The sequence below is a fragment of the Sander vitreus genome, chromosome 6, assembly GCF_031162955.1.
Source record: "Sander vitreus isolate 19-12246 chromosome 6, sanVit1, whole genome shotgun sequence".
NCBI classification, from domain to species: domain Eukaryota; kingdom Metazoa; phylum Chordata; class Actinopteri; order Perciformes; family Percidae; genus Sander; species Sander vitreus.
In genome coordinates this window covers 8856506-8876960 of record NC_135860.1, presented here as the reverse complement: position 1 = coordinate 8876960, position 20455 = coordinate 8856506, and the positions used below count along the sequence as shown (strand labels likewise).

The following is a 20455-nucleotide window of genomic DNA, read 5'->3' as shown; positions in this document are numbered from 1 at the left end:
TTAGGGAATATGTGTTGATTGTAGCCTTAATGTTGCTAGGCCAGCAAGTTTCTTCAAGTCTGTATATAGTGGGCCTTTGTATTTCAGTTTATTTGGTCCAGACCAAGGAACCACTGGGTCTCATTCACCAACCGTTCTTACGAAGAAATGTGTTCTTAAACCCCACTTACGCACTTTTTACGAAGATTCTGACATTCACTAATGTTTTCTTATCTTGGATTTGTTCTTAGCCAAGAACAAAATCTACGAATACTCGAGCACTCTTACGCATATTTGAGTGATGACAGTTTGCTCCAAATAATTGGTTACTGCATTTTATTTAATTCTATAGTTGTTTACAATGATAGTATTGTACTGTAATGTATTTCTGATCATTTGTTGGAAAAAAAATTATAGTATGGAAAGAAACACTAACACTGCAATTTACATCAGCAATTAAACTGATTAAATCCTGCATTATTTGGTGATTGATTGCGCTATTTATTAGGGCCAAAATGCAGTGGTGGAATGTAACCAAGTACAAATACTTCGTTACCATACTAAAGTACATTTTTCACGTATCTGTAATTTACTTAAGTAGAATCAATAGTGCATACTTTTGACTTTTACTTACATTACGTTACATTTTTCAGCAATTATCTATACTTTCAATACTCGACTACATTTCTATAATGTTCCGTTACATTTTTGTTACATTTTCTGATCAGTTTTCCCCCGCCAAAACGTCTTCCTGACCGTCACATGTTTGTCTCACCAGTGAAGTTTGGTTGCCAAAGATATATATGCGGGCACCGCCGATCCTTCATCGGTTTCCAAGCAGGCTCTGGTGCTCCAGAGCCTCGGTAATACAGCCTCCAGTAAAAGTGAAAATGAATTTTTTTATTTTTTATTATTATTCCCGTTTTTAAAATCATAGTTGCCTCTCCACAGTGTTGTTTACTTCTCCGCCAGGCAGCGTAAGACGCATTCATATCACATCTGCCTCCCCATTTTCGCTGCTTCAAACACTTTATTTGCTTACGCTCCCATGGTTAAAGGAAATAAAACCGTCTTAAAATACATCCATGAATAAAACCAACCGCATTCCGATTCTAACAACATATTTCCGTTTTATGCTGGTTAGGAGAGGAACTTTTTTTTAAAAGCCAGGTCTTGTTTGTGGTAGTGGACATATTACCATTTAAAATGGTATTTTGGTAAAGTTGTAATTTTGGTAAAATGGTAAAGTTGGTATTTAGAATACAGTTACATTGTTGAAATCAATGGATAACATGACGATACTTCTGTTTTACAAGTGTACAATGGAGTGGCAACTCCATGCAACTCCCAGAAGCCCAATATGAAAACGAAAAAATTAGCTATTTGCGTGATCAGTCACAATGTAGTTGGAACCGGCGCAACAGAGCCAGGGCAGGAATGCGTTTCTATCTTGGAAATTCAAACAGCATTTCACATTAAAGAAAGAGAAGGGAGAAAGAAATATAACTGTGCAGTGCAACCTCTGCTTGCCAGCAACCAACTTCCTTTCAGCGTCCAAATTACTCCACCTCCAACCTGAAAAATCATCTTAAAGTAAGTTATTCTTTTTACTTAGCCAAGGGTAGTCTTTGTTTTACTGGTCACCTTGCCATTTTATAGTTGACGTGCAACTTTACATTCTCCTATGTGCGGATTTACTAGGCCCAGAGCCGTTGAAAGACTGACTAGCCCCGTTTGACATGCTAGCTAACGTTAGCTAAAATTAGCTCGTGGTAGCTTAGACTGCGGTTAGATTTTTGTAGTATGCAGTTCGGGACTAAAAATACAAAAATCTATCTGCTTGTTTAGGTACACATTCAGCCAGTTGGAACAGAAGAACACACCAGAATAGGCCTGTTTAGTAAGCTGTATGTGATGGCCGCATTCCTACACTTATAAAATGCAATTCAATGTGGAAGTAATCCAAGTATTCAGAATACGTTACTCAGATTGAGTAATGTAACGGAATACATTACAAATTAAATTTTTGGGCATGTATTCTGTATTCTGTAACGGAATACGTTTTGAAAGTATCCTTCCCAACACTGGTCACAAGTGCAGAGCAGCCGCCAGTAGACGGAGTCTGACCTGGTTGGTCTTCTAATACATCTGGCTTTGAAGAGGAGTCTGGCTTGGACCTCTAAATTAGCATAAAATATCCCCTGCCCATTCGCCAGAGTTGACTCTGAGTTCACTTTTGCAGAGTGGTAGCGGTGTTGCAATTGTACAAAGCTGCCGGTAAAACCCAGCGTTAGAACATAAGAGGGTACGGCCGCTCGCTCTTGCTCTCTCTCTCTCTCGCCCGACACACACACGGCGTGCAGTTCAGTGTGGTGCTGACTTGCGCAGATTTCTCTCTCTCATTCTTTTTTTAAATGAGTCGGAAGCAGAAAGCAAAATCTAGCTTAGAGACAAAGAGAAATGCTCTCCCCTAGTCTTAAAATGGTCATAAATCAATACAAAAGCAGCCTACTTCCTTGTTTACTGCTGCAATGAAACACTTGGTTACGTTGTAACGTTGGTTCTCTGAGTAAAGACTATTTTTCCAGTCATATTTCTTAACTGAGGTTTTCTTAAATAGTGTTAGTCTTGTCTTGTGAACCCAATGTCGTGTATCGTCACACCACTAGTCTGGATATAAGACAAGTACTGAGAAGTAGATGAACCCCTTTGGAAAAATACTTTTTGAAGATAGGAAACATTTTCAGACTAGTTGGAAAAGTTTCCCCCGAGTTGCTATTAGTCCAAATAGAAAATAGTCCTCATCCCTTAAGTCTTTTTACTCATCGAAGTGAGACATAGTGTTTTCATTAAAACAAAGTGTGTCTACTGTAGCTTGTCTCATATTCTCCTGTCAGGCTATTGAAGTGGTCAGAAAGATTTCGACTAACAGATAATTTGTTCTCTACTGTTTCTACAGTAAAATATCGGGAGACACTTTAAAACAAGCCATAAGGGCTTCCTTAACACTATTAGGCCACTTTAACTTGACTAAGGGCCGAGTTATGCTACGAAAGGACTATCGGAGGTCAAATGTGTTTATAGTTGATCGGAGCTGCCACACTCGAAGGTGGAGTGAAAGGAAGGTAGAGTGAAAAGCTGGCAGCACATAGAGAGGGTGGAGATGCGATAATCACTGAATATGGCCATATAACAGTGGCCATTTTCAGACCATTTTGTGCTTGTTTGTCCACACAAAATGTGACACATAGGTGTGTAAAGAAAACGAATAGAAACCCAGGGTCCTTTCTCACCTCCACACAGCATGAAGTGGGTGTGAATGTCAGACAGTCCCCCAAATATGACGGGCAGGGGGTTTCTTAAACTATCTGACCGACTGAGCCGTTCTGATAAAGCATACTGGCAGCTTAAAAGACACGCTATAAATACACTTGAAGTAATTTGCTGGCCTAGCAACTTTAACACCAAAAAACAAAACCACAATCTGATGTTGTTAATATGCATCTTATCTTTGGACTAAGAGTATATTGGGAAAGCTTTGCCCACAGGACTAGTATTTTCAAAATGTCATCGTGCCTCAAAAAAACATCTTGGAAAAGTACACTGTATCTCACCTCAACAGCCTCCCAACCCCACTCTCTGTACTTGGGGTCGTGGGTCAGTCTCCACATGTACATGTAGCTCTCGATGACTTCTGGTCGGAGGATGTAATATCTGTCGCTCAGCCTGGTTGCTGTGGCTTCTCCTCCACCGTCAAATCTAAAGGCCTCAGGTCCAAGTTTGGTGGCTATCAGAGTAAAAAAAAAAAAAACGATTTTTATTTTGCCACATTTTCAAAAGCTCTTCAATCAATTTCTAAATAAAAAAAAAATCAAAAATCAAAGCACACTTAATGTTTATCTTTCTTTTTTGCAAGTGAAGCAAAACATTGCAGTGCACAAAGACCATTCAGTTATTGCTAGGTTTAAAAAAAAAGGTCTCGAGGTTAGACAATTAAGACCTTCCCAGCATGCCAGACAGTTTGTGGGCTTCTCTTTTCTCCCTTCCTCCTCCTTATTCTTCCTGCTACTTTCATTATATTTCCACCACAATTCAAGACTGCTTGGCAAAGAGATGATATTCATGATACAGAACAAAGGAATCTATTGTTGCCAAGGTCAGGGCAGGAACATCGGCACACAAGATGAGTCTGACATTTCGTTTCTACCTACTGTGCTCGATTTGTCCAGACAGTTCTTTTTCTCTCTGGCTTATCATCTGTGATTTTAGCTAACCACTGTGTAGCCACTTGGAAAATTGGACCATGTTGGAGGAAGCAGGTTCTTTGAGGTCACTGAGGGTTTGAGAGTGCATCAGATTGGGACAGACAATCATCTAGAAATAAGAAGTCAGTGTGACAGAGAGCTGGGCCACCTGGTCAGCTAGTCCATTATGGTGTATGTGTGTGAGTGAGCATTTTCAAGCAAGACAACGATAAACAAAACACAAGTTGGTAGCTGAAAAGATCATTAATAAGGACAGTCTACTGAAAAACCATTAAGACAGGAAGATACAGTTGGTGGGTCAGTGACGTTAAGTTACAAGTACATTTCATTCTACAGTCCATAATCAAAAATATGTTTCAGAGAGCTTTACAATATGCTCCTTTGGGATAGTAAAAAAAGCAGGAAAAAATTTATGAGAAACCCTAGTAAGAGCAAGAGGAGGGATCCTTCTTCCAGGACGGACATACAATAGCATTGTGTTTGCAGAGTAGACAGAAGTAGCAGTAGCAAAATTACAATATGAAGCCTATTCAAGGTGTAGATTCTTAAATCTTTCGTGGCATCTTCAATTACCTCAATCGCATTAATAACCAAACTTTTTTAATTTATTTTTATAAATATGCCTATTTAAGAGACAGACCTTTATTTTCCATTATAGTTACAATTCATCACATTTTAGTAAAAAGTGTCCCTGTGTTTCAGGTCTGTTCCTGTTTTAATTTGGTTTTATGTTTACATTACATTAAATTATTTTTGTTTTCTTTCACATGATTTTTTTGCTCTTTTGTCTTTTATTGTAAAGCATTTTGTGAAGTCTACAATTGAAAGTTGATGTATAAATAAAATTACTTGTGTGCAGTGCATCCTTGAGGTATAAAGTATTTTAAATCCTGCATTGTTTACATAAATTTTTGCTACAGTAGCTTGCACTCTTATTCGTCTCTGTGTTTGTTGGTGCATTGTTACATTTACTGCCTCATGAAGATCATCGCCCGAGTACACATGCAGGAAACCGGATCCACTCCTTAAAAAACTTGTCCATAGCGCTAAGGGTCAAAAACTCCACATGGTACCTTTAACTTATGTATTGTCTTTAGCATTAGCACAACTGAACTAAATTATTCTCTTTGCTGTTGATTCTTGTGAGTGGAATGCTAATGCTAATTCAACAGAGGATCATCGGTAACTCACGCCGCAGAAGTTCATCAGAAGAATAACACGTCTGCATCAAACACAATTTAAAAGTTCGTCTCAGGATTAGTTTTTTTCCTGCTTTGGGAACTGAATAGCAACATTTTACGCCAAAATACATTTTGGTCTCAACTATGTTATCATTTTACCAACCAGTTACCTGCCCCACCTGCTTTTTGCACACTAGTAAACCAAATCCAGTCTGTGTTCTGTTAGTTCCCAGCTGAACATTAATAACAGATTTTATATATATATATATATATATATATATATATATACACACACACACATTACTTTTTTTCTTCTTCTTACATTTGAACAGTAGTTTGAATAAGCGACAGCCCTAAGTTATACATGCTGTCAGTCTCTCTCAAGTTGCTCCATTGTACATTAGCCCCTACATCTCAATAGCAGAAATGCACAAAACTAAGCATTAAAAGTCTATTACCACTTTTTTCTTTTAAACCAATAACATTTTCCTCTTCATGCTGCTTCCCATGATATCCCCATTTTACAGCATATTTATGTTGCTGTGAAGGTGGTAGAGATCCAGAGCAGCAGCAGAAGAAGTCTCTATGGTATCCGTATTTAAGACACAGCTAAATAGCAGCCACTTTACGCACATGCAATAGCAAATCTCACTTCTCTCTCTTTTCTGCAGACTGCTAATCCAAGAGCTGCTAAGTACCATCCGGTCCACTTTAATGAGCGAAGAGAAACCTGGTGGATGACTATGAAAGAGGAAGCCAGAGAAGCCGTTTGGGCCTGCAGATCAAAAGTATTCCAAGCATATTAAAAAACCTGTTATGTCGTGAGTAATCTTACTGGAGAAGCGAAAGCGAGTGAACACTTGAGGATGAATCCTTACAGCCCACCCAACAGTAGAATCTTAAAATTAGCAGATTATTGCCAGGGCCAAGACAGATGCCAGGGAAGCGAAGAGATCAAACAACGGTCTTTCCAAAAACATTTAAGGCAGGCTTGTTGCTGGGAACTTTCGATTTTCATCTTCTTGCATATTTTCTCTTGGGTACATCTATAGAAAATCTTCTACTCTCCCTCATTAACACTGTAGGTTGGAGCCACATTGAATTTGCCTGTGGACTCAGTTTTTATCACAATGTTTACCATTCTTTATCTCCATAATCTCCATTTTCTCTCCTTGTCTCTTTTCTTTTCATTCTTTCTTCTGAATTAAAACGAAATGTGATTATCAGTATCTAACACACTTCAAGACACCTCCATGTCTGCTGTTGCTGCCTACAGCTGTGAGACGTTGGAGAATAATCGAGAACTTTAATTCTTCACTGCTCCTTATTACTTATTAGGGCCTGTCGTCTCTTTGTTGAGGTGAAACCACCAAGAATGATTCTTTTTGAGTCAGAGGAAAGGCCTTTTTTAATTTACAGTATCACTCTCCTAGACTCGTAATTTTCTTACTCTGAAGGCCACCATAACCTCTCTTAACAAGACAGAGATGGTGTTACACAACCGGGATGAACCATAACATTTCACTGGCTTCTTGTTCAAAATAGCCAGGATGTACCGTGTCAAAAATACTGAATCATTTGGAGTATAAACACCAACTAGAAATTACTGCAGAGTTCAAATTTCAGATTATGTAATTATATAAGCATTTACTACTTAACCGGATCCTCTCTAGTTAAAGTTTAGAAACCTGGCCTGATCTTGACAATGAGTCACATCATGTCGGGTTCAGGATGGTTTTTTTTCCATAAAATGATGACTCTGTCAATCATCTTTGTTGATGCGTGCTATGTTTTGGAAGTAGATATGCAAAGTTGATCTACCAACCAGTAAGGCAAAAAACATTATTTTTTTTAGATGCAAGACTGCAATGTGTGTATTAGTCAGTAGTCAGATTAGTTATTTACTGTAAGTGAGTAAGATTTTCCAAGCAAGCATATAACTATCTTTGAAGAAGAAATATCCAAGTTGCATTGGGTCCAAAAGGCGCCGGTACGGGCTGGATTCAGGTCTCGGTTTTATGCCCATGCAGAACTCTATCTTCAGTGCAATAAAAAAAGACATACACCAACCCCTAGCAAACCAAAGTGTTGCTCCCAGTGTAAAACATATTATATGGCTACAGGCAATGTGTAAAAAAAAAAAGAAATTACATTTGAATTTGACATGGTACATTTATATCCAAAATAAAATAAGCAGAAGCAGCTCCTCCATCTGTTGCCATCCTCCTGGATGACATGGAGACTCCTGAACTGAACTATTGTGCAGCCTCTCAAAGCAAAGAGCCTCTGCACACTCTAAATACCCCTCTTTAGCATTCCCGATATTTCCACTCACCCGAGCGAGTGTAGCTCTCGTGGCATGTGTGTGTGATCTCGGCAGCCAGGTCCAGGTAGTGTTGTCTCTTCTCTGGCACTCCATCATCAGCTCCGATGCCGATCATGCCCCCAGAGAAGCAGGCCAGGTGGCCCATCTTGTGGTCCAGGATCCCTCCCCTCCACTCGGCCATGTAGGTGAGACCACCCGGTGACTTCTGCACCAGGTTAGCTTCAATTGCCTGCAGCAACACACACGGTCAGGAATGTTTAAACCAGCATTTTCTTAAGGTTACAATACTGTATGTGGGCTTTATTCTTATGTGAACTGAATATGTTTACAGCTTTTGAAATATTTTTGATATTGGCACAACTATTCCCAATAATAGGATATATACACAGTGTTTTCTTTAAAGGCCTGTACAGTACATGTGGACAGCTTTCACACACATGAGGCATGATTCCAACATGGCTGCTACACTGTAAATGTCTGCATTTATATGTTAAATGATGTATGTGTTGTAGAACAGGAAGGCAAAGCTCTGAGGGATTTCATCTGATACCCTGTGAAGAAGAGGTCCAGTACAGATCCTAAATAAATTATCAGAAAAACGAAAGGAAGATGCATGAGGCAGAGAAGTAAAGGAAGAATTCTGAATCAAAGAAAAAACCCTCAACTTTCTTCTTCAGAGAAATCTGCAAAGTTATGTGCATTTCTGCCTCTTTGCAGCTGTGTTTCTAGTCAGGGCTTTATGTTTTAATTTGACGGAACATACCAATTACGACATCTTATAAGATCATTTCTGAACGACTAACACATTTTTCCTTTTTATTTCTCTCCCTCATGTGCCTCTCATCCATTCTATCTGGCTTGATGCTTATTTTGCATTTTAATAGGTTTGTGATATTTAGCAGCAACCCCACAACGTGCTGATACTTAAAAGTGTAAATTCCCCCTTGAATCTCAGGTCCAATCATTCATCCTATTCAGGATTTGCTTGGATAGAAAAGATGAGGAAATTAAGGCATCCTCTTTTAGATTCATATGTGAAGAACATTTGGTTTGTGGAGTGGAATATTTTAATGTCAAATGACTTAGTGACAGGGATGACCAGTACTGTATCATGTACTTTTTTCCCACTTCATGTAACAATTCCCTTCTACTACTGGTGTATAAGAAACCTTTCATGCTGAATGAGGGTTGATTAAGATGGAACCTGCTGAGGGCAAAACAAAGTAATACGTATAACATGATAATTTATTAATACCATGTTCTCTAAAAAACCCGCTAAAGAGCTTTTGTTAGCAGTAATCATGGCATTGCATGATTACAAATGTTTTTCTATTCAACACTGTTTAATTAGTAATCTACTTGTAAGTGGTGTGCCTTCACCTTAGATCTCTGTATAAACACACAGTATATAAATTAATCTGATAGTGTGGGGGTCCCAGGCCATATGAAACTCAAGTCACAGGGGAGAAGGATAGTCTGTAATTAGCAGTTATGCCTCTGGCTTGACCCTCTGATGAGAACTGAGGAAATCTCAAGTTATTGTCTGTGATAATATAATTGTAGCCGGAGGGAATGTGCTTTACTCTGACATTATTTCCATTAAAGATGAAAACAGACAGATTCTGATGTATTTTTATGCATGTGTACAGTGGGGAGAACAAGTATTTGATACACTGCCGATTTTGCAGGTTTTCCCACTTACAAAGCGTGTAGAAGTCTGTAATTTTTATCATAGGTACTCTTCAACTGTGAGCGATGGAATCCAAAACAAAAATCCAGAAAATCACATTGTATGATTTTTAAGTACTTAATTTGCATTTTATTGCATGACATAAGTATTTGATACATCAGAAAAGCAGAACTTAATATTTGGTACAGAAACCTTTGTTTGCAATTACAGAGATCATACGTTTCCTGTAGTTCTTGACCAGGTTTGCACACACTGCAGCAGGGACTTTGGCCCACTCCTCCATACAGACCTTCTCCAGATCCTTCAGGTTTCGGGGCTGTTGCTGGGCAATACGGACTTTCAGCTCCCTCCAAAGATCTCTAGAAGAAGATTTCTATTGGGTTCAGGTCTGGAGACTGGCTAGGCCACTCCAGGACCTTGAGATACTTCTTACGGAGCCACTCCTTAGTTGCCCTGGCTGTGTGTTTCGGGTCGTTGTCATGCTGGAAGACCCAGCCACGACCCATCTTCAATGCTCTTACTGAGGGAAGGAGGTTGTTGGCCAAGAACTCGCGATACATGGCCCCATCTATCCTCCCCTCAATACGGTGCCGTCGTCCTGTCCCCTTTGCAGAAAAGTATCCCTAAAGAATGATGTTTCCACCTCCATGCTTCACGGTTGGGATGGTGTTCTTGGGGTTGTACTCATCCTTCTTCTTCCTCAAAACACAGCGAGTGGAGTTTAGACCAAAAAGCTCTATTTTAGTCTCATCAGACCACATGACCTTCTCCCATTCCTCCTCTGGATCATCCAGATGTTCACTGGCAAACTTCAGACGGGCCTGGACATGTGCTGGCTTGAGCAGGGGGACCTTGCGTGCGCTGCAGGATTTTAATCCATGACGGCGTAGTTTGTTACTAATGGTGTTCTTTGAGACTGTGGTGTCAGCTCTCTTCAGGTCATTGACCAGGTCCTACCGTGTAGTTCTGGCTGATCCCTCACCTTCCTCATGATCATCGATGCCCCACGAGGTGAGATCTTGCATGGAGCCCCAGACCGAGGGAGATTGACCGTCATCTTGAACTTCTTCCATTTTCTAATAATTGCGCCAATAGTTGTTGCCTTCTCACCAAGCTGCTTGCCTATTGTCCTGTAGCCCATCCCAGCCTTGTGCAGGTCTACAATTTTATCCCTGATGTCCTTACACAGCTCTCTGGTCTTGGCCATTGTGGAGAGGTTGGAGTCTGTTTGATTGAGTGTGTGGACAGGTGTCTTTTATACAGGTAACAAGTTCAAACAGGTGCAGTTAATACAGGTAATGAGTGGAGAACAGGAGGGCTTCTTAAAGAAAAACTAAGAGGTCTGCGCGAGCCGGAATTCTTACTGGTTGGTAGGTGATCAAATACTTATGTCATGCAATAAAATGCAAATTAATTATTTACAAATCATACAATGTGATTTTCTGGATTTTTGTTTTAGATTCCGTCTCTCACAGTTGAAGTGTACCGATAAAAAATACAGACCTCTACATGCTTTGTAAGTAGGAAAACCTGGAAAATCGGCAGTTTATCAAATACTTGTTCTCCCCACTGTATATGGTGCAGTGGGTTCATGTACACAGACATATTTCTGCAGGTAGTGGGAGTGCTCCTATTTTACATCACAGTGTATAAATACATGAGTCAATTGCCATCTAATCATATTACGCAGTGCCAGGAAGCTCGTCTTTTTGATATTATCTTGCTTCCTCTCCCTATGACCATTCCATTGAGAGCATCTCTGTCACAAAAATACTCCTGCTGTATATAATCATGGTATGGTGCTTTAAAATAAGTGTGTCCATTATGGCTCTACGTACATCCGTGTCTGAATAAGATCCACTGAATTTCAATAGAAGAAAGAAACATCTACGCATAAAAGCCCTGGTTTTGAGTGGTGAGTGAACACTATGCACTATCACTCCATTAGGTTTAGTGCAGTATAGCGACTTTCAGACCTGCACCTTGTTATGCAAATGTAAAGGGAATTTAACACATTGGTCCAATGTAGCGCCTTAGTGACTTTTACTTAAAAGCCATGGCAGCAGTGTTACTAGGTTAGACATTGCTGTAAAACCTTCAAACCATTGCCCAAGTCTGAATTTAACGCCGTCAGATTAACGTCGTCAAGACCATAGCAGCACAGGATCAAATATGAAAAAAGAGAGAATAAATACGTGCCCCCCCCCCCCCCCCACACACACGCATACTTTTCTCCCCTCAGTGTGGGGCCCCTTAAACTCTGAACAAGGTACCGCTGTCCTCTCGTTTTGTTTAACACTGTCTGTACGTCCTGGGTGTAAATTACTTTGTTTGATTGCAGGCTTATGCAAATGACTGTAACTATTATCATTTGATCTAACTGAGCCATGCCTGAGCGTGAAATTTAAGATTCAAATTTCCCCACCTCCAGAGCGCCGTAGTACATGGTCTTTGCATCTCCGTCCGTCTTGTCTGACATCAGATAGGATTTGATCAGATACTCGTAGAAACTATCCCCGAGGCCACCGATGGAAACATGATCTAAGAAGGGGAATATGAGAGAAACAGGGCTGTTTGTATGACAATATTGAGCAGGATCACACAAAGGTCTCAAGTAGATGTGTGTGCACAGGAGGCTGTTCAATCCTTTTTTTTTGTGGAGTTCCAGTAAACACCATCAGACCTGTAGCAAACACTGTCACTACTGCTCGCTACAGTAGGAAGTTAATTGTCTCCTAATGGTGTTGATTTTAGCAAAGACTTAGATGAAATGAATGAATAAATCATTTTAATTGGTTGATTCATCCATATATTTCATGCCACTAATCCAGGTCACATTTATAATAAATTAATTATACCATTAGAAATTATTGTTATATATTGCTGGGAAGTACTGAAAAAATAGGAAATAATAGTACATAATTCTAGGCCATATCGTCCTTTCTGGTTTTCCATTATACAGTACTTTCATACTTTGGTCGGTATGATCGTGAAACAGGTATTAAATTAATAATAAATCATAATTTAATTCAACTTGGTGAGCCCTGCAGAAATCCTGTTATTCCATTCACAAATCAAGTCGTACAGGCCACCATACATGACTAACTTGCTGGAATCACAGTGTTACATAAGCCTTTGTGGCTTGTGGTGGAACATCCAAAATATGCTGCATTGTCTGTATTCTGTCACTCTTTCTTGGCTTTTCTGATTAATTTGTGGCATGCATGATCATGTACGGTGAACCCACATGCTCTCTGTTCACTGATGGTAGAAAATGTTTGTTTTTTTTAAACTTAAAATGATGTAACACACTTAAGCTTGAGTGGAAATTGAAACAAGTGGCTGTTGATTTACCTCTTACTTCCACATTCAAATTCATAAAGATGAATACGATATTGCAGTGGAGGCGTGCATGAGTCTCCACTCCTGCTCATTGCATGAACACACACCTTTGCTGACTCCCCCGTGAGGTTATAACAGTGCTGCTATCTTTGTTCTTGACACAGACAGATGAGGATGAGCTGTGAAGCCAAGGTTTCTTTTTTCCCTTTGTGGCAATACATATATACAGTTTTGCTTCTCTACATGCTCACCCACAACAATTAGCTCTGTTCTCATCCAGATTACCACCTTTTCAGTCAAAGTGTCTTATTTATTTATTTATTTTTTTTACTTCACCTACTTTCAGGTAAATCGGAAAGATCCAATTTCCTGAAGTAATTGAATTCATTATCATTTTAATAACCCAGAGCAATGGGAGTCATATAGCCATTACTATGAGCCTGATATTAAAAATGAAAGGAAAATAGACGGATGACTGGGTGGCACAGACGAGCAGCTAAAAGAGCTTTGACACGTGAGGTGACTCGAGGTCTGTCAGTGGTGTGAAAGCCAAATGAAAGAGTCAGAAATGTGGAAGGTAAAAACGTGAAATGACCATTAATGAACTCAAAGTCCTGTACTTTAATCCCACATTGGGAAAACACAATAATTGTAATACTTAGTAGGCAACAAGAATGACCTTCCCTTTGCAGCTCAGAAGGATTTGTCACCAAGGTAACATGTAAACCTTATGTTTTTCCCCCAATAATACAAGAAAGCCATGGACCTTGTCCTTCATTAGAAATACAAATGATATAACCCACATTTACCCATAACCTTATACAATACAATAATCTCACTCATGTATAACCAGAATAAAGAATACAACTAACACAATACTTACGTTGGACCCAGTTGCCGCTGACTGGACTGAGGAAGTTGGGGTACAGCCCATGGGGTTTTTCAATCTTGTTCAGTAGTTTTCTGATGTTCATCACCTGCAAAGACACCAGGGTACAAAATAATATCATCAGGATACCGTACTGCCTTGTTTTCACACATTCACATTGTACTATATCATTTCTTCAAGGATGGAAAGCATCATGCAGAGAATTGCACCTTCTCTGTGTAGATGGGGTTCCTGGAGAGCTCCGAAAGATGGACAAATTCAAGGTGAAGTGTCCCAAACTCAGCCAGAATGCTGCTCCCAGCTGAGGCCCAGCCCCAACTCCAACTGGTGCCACTGCAACAGAGACAATAACCAAACAAGTAGACTGAGTCTCCTGGCACACAGGCATCTACACTTTTGAACACCTTCATAAGACCACTATATATATATAGTGAAAGAGCAGCGCTTTTCCCTCCCTCATTACCACCACTGAGGTGTCCTTGAGCAAGTCCCTTAACTCCAACCGCTCCATTGGAGCTGCTCAGTGGCCAGCAGATCAGACTGTGGTTGTACTGGGCAACTTCCAGGTATGAATGTGTAACTGTTAAAATGTGACAGGTCGTCGTTGCAAATGAGAAGTTGTTCTCAATCGACTTACCTGGATAAATAAAGGTTAAAAAAAAATAAAAAAATAATATTATATATATATATATATATATATAATATAAAATGTAGAAATATTAATATATCTAGAAAAAGTAAATTAGAGCATTGCATTCAGGGACATATTGGGAAGGTGTCTTTTCACACTGTGTAAACTGACCCAGTGTTTGTACTCATGAAGCCAAAAACTCAATCAACAAATAAGTAGAAGTATATTAATTTCCTCTAAAGGTGTGCGAAAAGGGGACCTGAGGCAACATGATGATGGTCAACAAGCTCTAACTGAGGACCACAGCTTAACCTTTAATGGCATTAGTTTTGTGTGCTTCCGTATTTTGCGGTTTGTCAGACTTATTATAAACAGTAGGTAATTCCTGCTCTCAACAGATTTATCACAGCCACTATTGCTTTCTTTATTACAAAGTAATGCAACACATTTACTTCTTAATAACCAACTATGCTCCCTCATTTACACTGTTCAATGTAATGTTTACTGTATGTAGACATCTATCAGAAGACAAGAAGAGTATAGTACTTTAAATCTGATGTAATACATATGGAATATACAAAAAATCTAAGTACAGAACAATCTTCTAAATTTCACTGTTTTGAATTGAAGTTCTAGTAAGTAGGTTTTACAGGCAACTCAAGCTTCTTGTAGATCCTTCTGTATCAGCAGCAGTATTACTTTTACAGTAATTCCAGCCAACCAGTGCAGTAGTTATTTCAGTTCTTCCACAGCCTCTTTAAAGGGGTGATAGAATGCAAAACCGATTTTACCTTGTCATAGTTGAAAAACAACAGTTTGGAGGGTAAATGGGACATACATAGAACCTTAAAATCCCATTGACACCTCTTTCCTCTGCAAATCTCACAATTTGAAACTGCTGCTGAAAAAGGGCGAATCTCAACAAAGCTAAAAGTTGACGTCAACTCCTCAACTCCTCCTCATTTGGCCCTAGTCTCTAGTCTTTTTCACGCCCCAACATTTACATAGGCTACACCACTGAGCTGAGGTCAGCTTAGTCTTCTGAGGCCATGTGCCTAGCTTGGGTTACTTATGTTTATTGTTGCCTGATGTAATCGATGTTTGTGTAAAGTTTGATTAACCTTAACACTTAACCAAAGTCTGTGTTTTCACTGTGTAAAGACGGCTTTAAAAAGTTACCTAGAAACTATCAACATCAATCTCAGTAACCCATGTGACCATTCAGTTTTATTTCCTCAAGTCAGTGTGGGGTAATATCAAATCTAATTCTCAGTTAATGTGTGGTCTCAGAGACGGCGCACTAATGCACTACGGCTATGATTACTTGAGGCAAAATGTACTACTAGAATGATGTTACATATCCTCTAATAAATGCTGGAGAAGATCAGACATCATGTAATGAATTGAACTGAAGTTGTAAGAAGGGGGGGAAAAAAGGAGGGAAAGATAAAGCTGGGAGGTGGGTGGTATGTGAGTCAGAGTTTGCTACTCTGATGAAAGCATCCATTAAAAGTTTGGGGGCTACATCATTAGTAGCTCTGGCTCGAGTCACATCTGATTCCTCTTTTAAGAAGAATCTATCTAAGAATCAAAGCGGCGGTGCAGGGCGGTGGCGGGTGCTGTGTGTTTGTGTGTTTGGAGAGGTGAGGAGAGTGGTATCACACATCACTGCTGCCTGGTATGCAACAACACTGGCACTCATCCATTAATCTGTTCACCTCCTAAACAAACACAACGTCTTCCCCAGCTATCAGAAATATAACCAAGTGTAGAAAATGATGAAAAATGCAAAGATCAATATCACGTCATGCATAATGTGTTGGGAAAATTGACATTTGTATGCATCTTAACAGAAGAGCTCAAATAATTGTAGCCTTTGATGTTGACTGGGAACACACACACACACACACACACACACACACACACACACACACACACACACACATCAATCAAATGGTGATATCTCATATCTATTGTCCTGTGCTATCAGGACTATCTTCAGCATTTTTAAAGGCTTTTAGCTGTAGAAAACACTAACACTCAATGACTACTTTATTTTGTTTATTTGTATATTATTAAACACTTACAGTAAATGTTGCCACAGTATAAAGTGTTTATTAAATCCTGCACATTGAAAAGGTTTCTCCCATAGAGTGCTCATAGAGTGTAAAACAATTTAAGAACTGGAAGTGTAAAGTGTATACAAAAAAAAAAAACAGTTAATATGATGATGTATAATGATTATTTTCTCAATAAATCTTTTGATTTCATTTTCAAATGTCTTGTTTTGTCTAACCAACAGTCCAAAACAAAAATATACTGTATAAGGCAAAATCCTCATATTTGAGAGGCAGGAAAAAATACTGCCGAAAAAATACTTAAATGATTCATTTCAATCGATCAACTAAACTCTTAATCAAGTAATCTTTTCAACACTTGTAAAATTAAAGTCAAATAACTTGTAGAGTTTTGGTGTGTGGTGAAATCTGAACTTTCACCTGAAATGTATTGTACCACACTTAGCTCAGAGCTAAATTTCACCTGCAGATGTTTGACAGGTCACAACAACACAACAATAACCATGCAGGAAAGGACTCATAACACTAAGTAATACAGTACATAATTTGTAGCTTATGAGAAAGTACTTCCCACACACTGTCAGAACCACAGGCCGTGCAGCAGGACTGAACTTCCCTGTGGACACGTTGCTGACTGATGTGTGCGTGTGTGTATAGTTGATACAGTTGTGTTCAGAATAATAGTGTGTTTAAAAAAAGTGAGTAATGCTCAAAATCCTTAGAAAAGCTTTTAATTCCATAATATCATTGCATTGGGAACACTGCACATTCAAATCCAAATCAAAACGTGACCAAAATTGATCAAGTTTGTGTTATACCTTTACAGAAAGTGAAGAAAAAGGAATATTAGGCTGTATGGGATTGAGGTCTGGGGATTGGGCTGGCCACTCCATAACATCAATCTTGTTCATCTGGAACCAAGACTTTGCTCGCTTACTGGTGTGTTTTGGGTCACTGTCTTGTTGAAAGACCCATTTCAAAGGCATTTCCTCTTCAGCATAAGGCAACATGACCTCTTCAAGTATTTTGATGGATTGAAACTGATCCATGATCCCTGGTATGCGATAAATAGGCCCAACACCACAGTATGAGAAATATCCCCATAACATGATTTTTGCACCACCATGCTTAACTGTCTTCACAGTGTACTGTGGCTTGAATTCAGTGCATGGGGGTCGTTGGACAAACAGGCCCCTAGACCCAAAAAGAACAATTTTGCTCTCATCAGTCCACAGAATGTTGCCCCATTTCTCCTTTGGCCAGTCAATGTGTCCTTTGACAAATTTCAACCTATTCAGCACGTCTTTTTTTCAGCAATGGGACTTTGCGGGGGCTTCTAGCTGATAGCTTTGCTTCACATAGCCTTCTTCTGATCGTAACAGTACTCACAGGTAACTTTAAGTCTTCTTTGATTTTCCTGGAGCTGATCATTGGTTGAGCCTTTGCCATTTTGGCTATTCTTTGATCCATTCGAATGGTAGTTGACCGTTTTTTTCCCACGTCGTTCAGGCTTTGGATGCCATTTCAAGGCATTTGAAATCATTTTGGCTGAGCAGCCGATAATTTTCTACACTTCTTTAGACGTTTTCCCCTCTCCAATCAACTTTTTAATCAAAGTCCGCTGTTCCTCAGAGCAATGTCTGGAACGACCCATTTTGCTGAGTATTTCAGTGTGAAATGCACTATAACCAGCATGCACAACATTTGCTTCTTTCCTTCCTTAAATATGGGCCATAATTGACACCCGTTTCTACACAGAATCAATTACCTCACTAATTGAACACAACACTGCTATTATTTTGAATATGCCCCTTTCAATTACAGATTCAATTACACAGAATGAGCAGCATGCATGTCATGACTGTTGGGTCTGTTGGATTTCAATGACTCTACAACACTTACTAGTAAATAATTTTCCACGTAGAAATATCACTAGTACCAAACAATTTGATTTATGAGGTTAGTGATGTTGGACTGCTATTATTTTGAACACAACTGTACGTTTGTTTGTGTGTCTGCATGTCGTTCCATTCACCCCACATGACCACAGTATGGGCAGCCTGGTTCCTCCTGCCCATCTGTACCACACAGGCCCATGTTGGTGATGTAGCAGGAATTAACTGCAGAATAAGGTAATTAAATCTGCCAGCAGCTGTCCAGCTTGGCTGTTGGGTTAATTGGTAGCAGGTGGATGACAGAATTGCCAAGTATCTTATAAAATAAGATTAGTGAGTAAGAGGAGGGTATACTGTATGGTTTCCCAAAAATCTTAAAATCAGACATAAAAGGAGTTTTGGGGTTTTAATCCGGCTAAATAACTTCCAATAATCAAACATTGGCTGTGTGTAATATTTTAGATCCAGTCTCATGCATGAGACAGAGGTAAAGTCAGGCTGTGGGTATGTAGGCTAGCGATGAGAATTTGACTGTCACAGTCACTGACACAGTGCCGTTATCAGCATTCATCAGTTTGTCAGACTGTCTCACGATAAAATTGTTAAATCAGAAAAGAAGAGGCTCATTTGTTATCCCCACTCCTGTATAAAAATAATCAAACAGAGATAAAGAGAACTTAAAGTTCATTGTCAGATGCTTTTAAAAAGGAAAAATGCGTGACAGTGGCATTAACAAGATTGTGTCAATAAAGGTTTTTAGATTAGAAAGCTAATGGTTTCGAACAGATTAAAAATCAACACAACTCTACTCTGTATTTTAAATACATGCAAATATTTTTCATATGATCTTCCCAAAGTGTTTATGAACCCAGATTAATTCTTATCCAAATGTTATCGTCATTGTAAAGCTTAGCCTGCAGCTGCTACAAAATAAATGGAGAATGTTTCTTTAGACATTTTTTTTAAACCATTTTTTTAATTAACTTTTTATGCACAGAAAATTGGTACTATCATTTCAAAAAAATCATGTGGAGCTGAATTTACTTACTAAATTACAGATTTGTATTTACTTTCTTCTTTTTTTAACATGAACGTTTTTTTGTATGAACCAAGATGTCCTGAGGCATTGCAATATCTGAAAGTTAAAATTCAGTTTCACTGCATGCAATTTAACTCAGTTTTATAGAGGAAGGAATACAATATTAGCCTATTTTGTATTTGTTGACATCTCTCACTTCAAACTTAGCTCACGTTTTTGAATCAAGCTCTGCCTCTGGTTGCCAAGAAGAATAAACTGATGTGCGCTGATTAATGCCAGCCAGCGTGATAACTCAATATCGTCTTTCATCAGGGATGGAGGACTTTTGGAGGTGAAGGCTGGTGCTGAGACTCACCTCCCCAGGTTGATGACTCCTCGGGGGATTCCTGTTGGCGTGTTGAAGGCAGGCAGTAGCTTCTCTCCCAGCTCCATTACTTTACTTTTGTACAGCTGGAAAGAAAATACAGAAGAAGACAATTTGGTAAATAGACATATGTGTGTGCGTGTGTGTTAAAATATTATATATATATATATATATATATATATATACATACATATACACACACAATACATACAACATGAGAAAAACTGCCTGTCATCTCATCCAAGCTTAAAACAATCACTTTCACAGGCAAGGAATCACAGGCCTGCACACATTTCCCCTCCAAAGCTAATTATGTGAAACATAAGGCCTGCTACAACAAAACTCCAGCAGGATTAAAAGCAATCTCATCGATGTAATCTACTACAGTCCATTTAAAACCGCACTTCCTCCCCATGTCCCTGGGCCAGACTCTCTGAGGCCAAGGCTGAGGCAAAGTTAATGTATCATCTTATAGGCTGCATTATTAGTCACCAACTCTCCATTAGCCAGTGGGAACAATGTTTGAAAAAATTGAAGACTGAAATCCTGACAAAGGATATATCTGAGGAGACAAAGTTACCAGAGCAGAGGCAAGAGATAAAGAGACTAGAAAGCCTTGGAGACGGACATGGTATACGGAGGGGAAAACAGACAGTCTAGACAAAAAAGCAGCCAGGAAGAGTTTGTGAGTGTGGCAGTGGTGTGGAGCAGTGACTCAGCAGAAATATTTCAGGAAATTGTGGAAAACAAACTGCAATCAGATAGGTAGAAACCAC

The 20455-nt window shown here is 39.2% G+C and overlaps 1 protein-coding gene across 1 annotated transcript in view; it reads right to left on the bottom strand.

The window, feature by feature from the left end:
• LOC144519331 (mannosyl-oligosaccharide 1,2-alpha-mannosidase IA) overlaps positions 1-20455 on the bottom strand; it is a 219054-nt gene that overhangs the window by 3394 nt on the left and 195205 nt on the right. Inside the window, exons 5-10 of the mRNA XM_078252383.1 lie at positions 19671-19765; positions 13882-14005; positions 13667-13760; positions 11867-11982; positions 7761-7980; positions 3594-3766 (exon numbers count right to left, since the gene is read on the bottom strand). Of these exons, the coding sequence (XP_078108509.1) occupies positions 3594-3766; positions 7761-7980; positions 11867-11982; positions 13667-13760; positions 13882-14005; positions 19671-19765 (822 nt within the window). The remainder of the gene's footprint in view (positions 1-3593; positions 3767-7760; positions 7981-11866; positions 11983-13666; positions 13761-13881; positions 14006-19670; positions 19766-20455) is intronic.